The sequence below is a fragment of the Gavialis gangeticus genome, unplaced genomic scaffold, assembly GCF_001723915.1.
Source record: "Gavialis gangeticus isolate Ggan-Ray unplaced genomic scaffold, GavGan_comp1, whole genome shotgun sequence".
Lineage (NCBI taxonomy): Eukaryota > Metazoa > Chordata > Crocodylia > Gavialidae > Gavialis > Gavialis gangeticus.
Window position 1 is genome coordinate 138,942,418 of NW_017728992.1, and position 5,298 is coordinate 138,947,715.

The following is a 5,298-nucleotide window of genomic DNA, read 5'->3' on the forward strand; positions in this document are numbered from 1 at the left end:
ATTAAACCAAAGCAAACCCCCATGGTGTGTACAAGCAGCTAATGAGAGATAAATAAATTTGTCTAGGCTATTTGGATATTCCTAACACTACTATCTACCGTTCAGCTTAAATTGGCCCTACTGTCTTTTAATTCTACTATGCTGCTACTCTTAGTCTTTATTTTTTTCCTTTTACCAATGGGATTACATATTGTGATTACCTGGAAGTAGCAGTAATCAGGTCTGTATAATGCAGGAGGTCCCTTCTATTCCAAGAAGTTAATCCATTTAGGCTGCATTTTTATTTTCACATTTGTTGAGCCAATAAAGAGATGCAATCAGACACACCAATGTGCAAAGATATATAAAGCAAGTAAAACTGCAATTAGGTAAAAAGGCTGGTAACTCCCAAACACAAGTAAAAAGTCAAGAGTTCTGGTTTTGTAACATTCATAGGTTCTAGGCACTGATCAGTTCCACAGATACACTGGTTAATTTGGCAAGAAGAATGTTCCAATAGTAGTTGAACAACAGAAAACTAAGCAAAGCTTTTAATTTATTTAGTTCTCTTTTTATGAGTAACATTGAACAGGGGCTTGAACATTTAGATTATGGTACATGTCATCAGACCTTTTATTTGAGCTTTTAGATGAGAATATAATGCTTAGAGTGGCATTTTACTCAGACTATAACTTAAAAAAGCAGCTATCCTTTGGTTATATCTGAATCTTTTTATTGGCACATCTCTTTCATATCATAATAAATACATTTTTGAATTTGCCAAGTACTGAAGTTTTACACCTAGCATGTGTAGCCAAGTACTGAAGTTTTACACCTAAAATTTTAATTTAATGACAAATGCTTTCTGGATACTTTAGATAAAATTCTGGCTGCATCAATGGGAGTTTTGACCCCAAAAGAGTGAAGTTTTCACTTAACTACATAATTTAAAACAAATCAGTAATTGTGGAGAAAAAAATTCTGATTAGCTACCATTTTGTTGGATGGTCTTTAAAGCTGCACTAAAACTGATGATATCTGTACTGTTGTGGCACAATGAAGAAAATGAATGAGAGAAACTCATGCTTAGCTCTGTAGTATATGATGCTATACGTAAGTACATAAAACCAACAAAAGCACCCCAAAACTTATAATAGGTGAAGGGGCATTCACTGAAATGGTGTATCCAGAGAAATGAAGCAATCATTGGGATACGATTTACTGCTGTGCATATTTTAAAGTGACTGAACAACACTGGATTAACAGCACACATTTGCAAAAAAAAAGAAGTCTGAATGACACTGAATGACATACTTGCAAGCATGTCTACAATAGAGTGAATGTGAACAGGTTTTTCCTACTATTTCCTGCTTTACAGCTCTCCATTTTCTTCAGGTGATGTGGTGAGTCTGCTGCATGAATTATCTTTATAACATCTGAAAGTTTTCTATAATGATTATGTAAGGCAGCTGATTAAAATGATTAAATATGTATATAACTACAAATAATATAGTCCCACTGACCTCTGATATTGGAATCATTGTTAAATTACGCTTTATCATTTGTACATAGAAATTAATAGCAATATGGACTTTAATCTATTGAAAATAACACAGAAAAAGTTCTGCTATAAACAAACAATTAAAAAAGATCGACTTAACAGTGGTTCCGAGGATTCTGCACTTTAGAATAAAGTGTGCACTTCGTGTGCAGTGCAGAAAAACTCTAGAGGGAGTATACTTCTGTCATTTCAATTTTTATATTTCAATGGCTGAAGACTGTGTACCTCCATACCACACTTGGGACAGGTAAAATACATGTCAAATAAATAGTTGCTTTTAATACAATAGTAGCAGAAAACATGTGGACAGCCTATGGTGTGAGGCATAGTAGGCCATTCTCCACATACAGAACATTCCTTGCAATGGTTTACTAAAGTGTTTTCGCTATTGGAAAGGCCTGCAACAGGTAAACACCAAGAAGAAATTCTGACTTTCAGCTTCTGCATGTTAATAAGAGGCAGGAGATAGATTAGAAATTCAGCAAAGCCATGCCATAAAAGCTCTCTGTTCATGTACTCAAATCCTATTTGGCGAACATTCTGAGGCCTACAAAAAACTGATCTAATTCTTAAAATACGTTCTGTCAGTGTTGCAAATTTTCCATTCTGAAGAAAGACCAGAAAGTTTAGTAGTCCACCAATTTTTATAAGTCCAGCAACAAAATTAATAAAAAGTTTGGTTTTGCAGAAAGACTCCAGGTGACGATTTCTGAATAAATCATAGCATCTTTCTTCCAACCACCTTCCACCAACACTGCAAATAAGATACCATAATTTCTGGTGTTTGCTCAATGGCTGGTATTTCTCTGTCTGAGACAAGTCATTTTTATACCGAATATTCAGAATAGTTTGTCCCACAGTTGCATTTTTAGAATAGATGGTGAATCTCCATAGGAAAAGCCATAAAAATGCTTTTACTTCTGGTTCAAAATGTGCCAGCACCCCTGGTTTAAATCCATGAAAACAGTTGGTAAACTGAGACCAAACCAATTGCTCCAGGGCTTTGTTTAGTTCAAGAGCATCCAGCTGACTTATTCTGAGCACGGGATTTACACTCTCGGCATTACTGTCACTAGCAGCCATGTCTTCACCACTGTCTTCTAGGAAGAAATTCAAATAAGTTATTCTGAAATTTAACATTTCCTATTGTTTATACATGTCTTTAATGAAGTTCATACAAAATTGTGAAATACCAACATTAAACAAATAACAGGGCCTTCTCTTCAGGCAATATCAGCATGGCATTATGCACTGCAACCAGCACTATTTAAGAAGTGTTACATTAAAAACATAACTTCCATCTTTAAACTGAGCTACTTCTCCAGATTTAACACATTCATTTGGCTATGCAGAAGGCTACAGTCTCTTTCAGCTATTTACATTCTTTCTCAAAGACTTAACATTTTACTGTGAAAGTGAACATATTTCCTGACTCTAAGAGATTGACTGAGTATTAAAAATAGGAGGAGTATCAGGAACAGGAATTGTAAAACTATAAAGTATCTTATGGAACGTAATGGGGCAAATGAGTACAGTAAGTAAAATCTTAAGGGAGGGTAGCAAAGAGAAACCTTGATGTACCTGCCCAACTCAACCTGATAATGAAAAATGTATTTTAGGAGATATGAAAACTACACATATGGAAAAAAAAAAAAAAGGCTGAAAACAAATTGGGAATGACAATGCTTTAAAGACAGCGATATGTTCTGTTTATAAAAGATTCTAAATGAGATCAAATAAATATTCAGTGCTTGAACTTAAATTATCTTACAATACATCACAGAAGCCTGCATGTATTTTCTAATCTCTTTTGACAGGTGCAGAGTTTTGCTACCAGCTGTATAACAAATTTTCTGGCAAGATGATTAATGTACACTAGTAACATCAACTAATGCAGTCTTCTTCCCTGAGTTTTACAATGAGAGATTTGCTTGGTCAATAAGATCATGTCATACCATTTGAAAAGGAAAAACAAAAAAAAGTAGTAGTATGCAGTGCAAAATCAAAACAATTTTGCATAAAAGCCATGACATAACTTCTCAGATAATGAAGTAGTCCACTGGGCATGCCTGATTACTACTTTTTTTTTTAAACATATATTAAATTGAGGTATTAGCCAGCCTTGTTGGTTGTTAAGTGTACAGGTTTTGGATTCTGAGCTGGATTCCTGGCAAACCAGACCAATATGAATTAATAGTTTCTGGGGTTAGTATGTTTTACCTACTAAATCAGTCAGGTAGGGAAAGAATAAGACTCTCTAGAGCAGTGCTTCCCACCCTTTTCCTCAGCGTGACCTCATTTATGGCCTCATTTCCTCAGCATGATCCCATTTCCTCAGTATGGCCTCTCACTCCCAACCCGCAGCCCCCCCACAACCCCATCCACTGATGTTGTAACGCCATGTGGGATGATGACCCACAGTTTGAGAACTGCTGTTCTAGAGAGCCACTCCCTAGCAAAAGCATGGCATGAAATTTACCAATACTACGATGTTCTGCTTTAAGGCTGTACTTGTCAGAGGGGAAAGCTAAAATAACACTGGGTCTTTATTAAGTGTACAGGTTCTCCTTTTACTCAGAGGGCCCTATACAGGAAGAATGGGTGACAGGTGAATGCATGGCAAAAAAAAGCTGATAAATCGGTAATACTATCAAAAACTTTAAATCCTATTCATATCTGCAATTAAAGCTCAATGTATAACAATTTCAGAGCAGGATTTGTAACTTACATATCAGAAGAGTTAGTACTAATTTGCAAGAAACATTCTGCAGAGGCAAAACTTAAGTAGGTGTGATGAATTTTCCATGTATGCTCTAGAGAGAAACCATATGAAAAGAAAAGGAGACCAGAATAAAAATGTAGGAACTTTACATAAAAGCACCTTCCCTTGAAGTGTCCTTTCTGTACTTTCTAATTGTCCATGACATTATCATATAAGCAAAGCTGAGTGGTGCCTTTGTTTTTGCCAGTGTGGGTAGTTACACATTCTTAGATTAAGTTATGGGAATTGTATATTAACTACTTGTACTTTTATATTCTTGTTACTAAGCATAGTAGAAGCTCACTACAGACCACATCTGCTAACATGGGCCTGGGACCAGCAAGCCTCTTAAGCACATGCATAATTTTTACTTTAACAGGATAATTCACCAGTTTAAAATTATGCATGTGCTTAAGTGCTCTGCTGGGTTGGGGCCATTGTATTATACACTCTTCCTGTAATTGCTAGAGGCTTTGATGAACCCTCCACTTACCTAGGGTTTGTGGGATCTTTAATCAATATGTAGAAGGCCAGTTTCTGCACTTGGATGCAAAGTTTCCATTGAGTCCCACATTGTCTATTTGTGAATAGCAAAGGACAGAATAGAAAAGAGAGATTAGTGTGAAAGTCATAGTGGTCTAGGATCAGCAGTGAGCAACCTTTTAAAGCTTTAGGCTGGAGTGACCCAGTCCAGATCACAAGTGGGTTGGTGGGTACTAGAACCCACCACAGACTGACATTTTTCTCCATGGTGGCATAGGGAAAGCACCTACAGCAAGTGCTTCTTCCTGAAGTGGCAGAGAAGAGCGACTGCTGCCAGAGCTCTCCACTGCTGAATGCTGCCAAAGTCCCAATACATGGGCTGAATCAAATGGCTCCAGGGCCATGCTTTTTGAAATGCTTTAGTCAGAGAAAGGGAGTAGGCAGAATGGCTAAATCTCTCTTGTTGTTGTGGGCAAGAAGAATTGCCACTCCCAGACTCAGGCAGGAGGGGTTG

At 36.8% G+C, this 5,298-nt stretch overlaps 1 protein-coding gene and 1 long non-coding RNA gene across 3 annotated transcripts in view; one reads left to right on the plus strand and one right to left on the minus strand.

Moving 5' to 3' along the window:
• The window catches only part of LOC109304975, an 11,850-nt gene extending 10,585 nt beyond the window's left edge, over positions 1-1,265 (plus strand). The window contains exon 3 of the long non-coding RNA XR_002099521.1: positions 794-1,265. This is a non-coding gene — a long non-coding RNA (uncharacterized LOC109304975). The remainder of the gene's footprint in view (positions 1-793) is intronic.
• PEX2 (peroxisomal biogenesis factor 2) overlaps positions 1,135-5,298 on the minus strand; it is a 24,593-nt gene continuing 20,429 nt past the window's right edge. Inside the window, exon 2 of one of the 2 annotated variants that reach the window (XM_019527826.1) lies at positions 1,135-2,640. In XM_019527826.1, coding sequence (XP_019383371.1) covers positions 1,730-2,623 — 894 coding nt within the window. In that variant the 5' untranslated portion in view covers positions 2,624-2,640 and the 3' untranslated portion in view covers positions 1,135-1,729. Of the gene's footprint in view, positions 3,861-5,298 lie in introns of those variants that run through there. The other variant, XM_019527825.1, reaches the window with a different exon arrangement.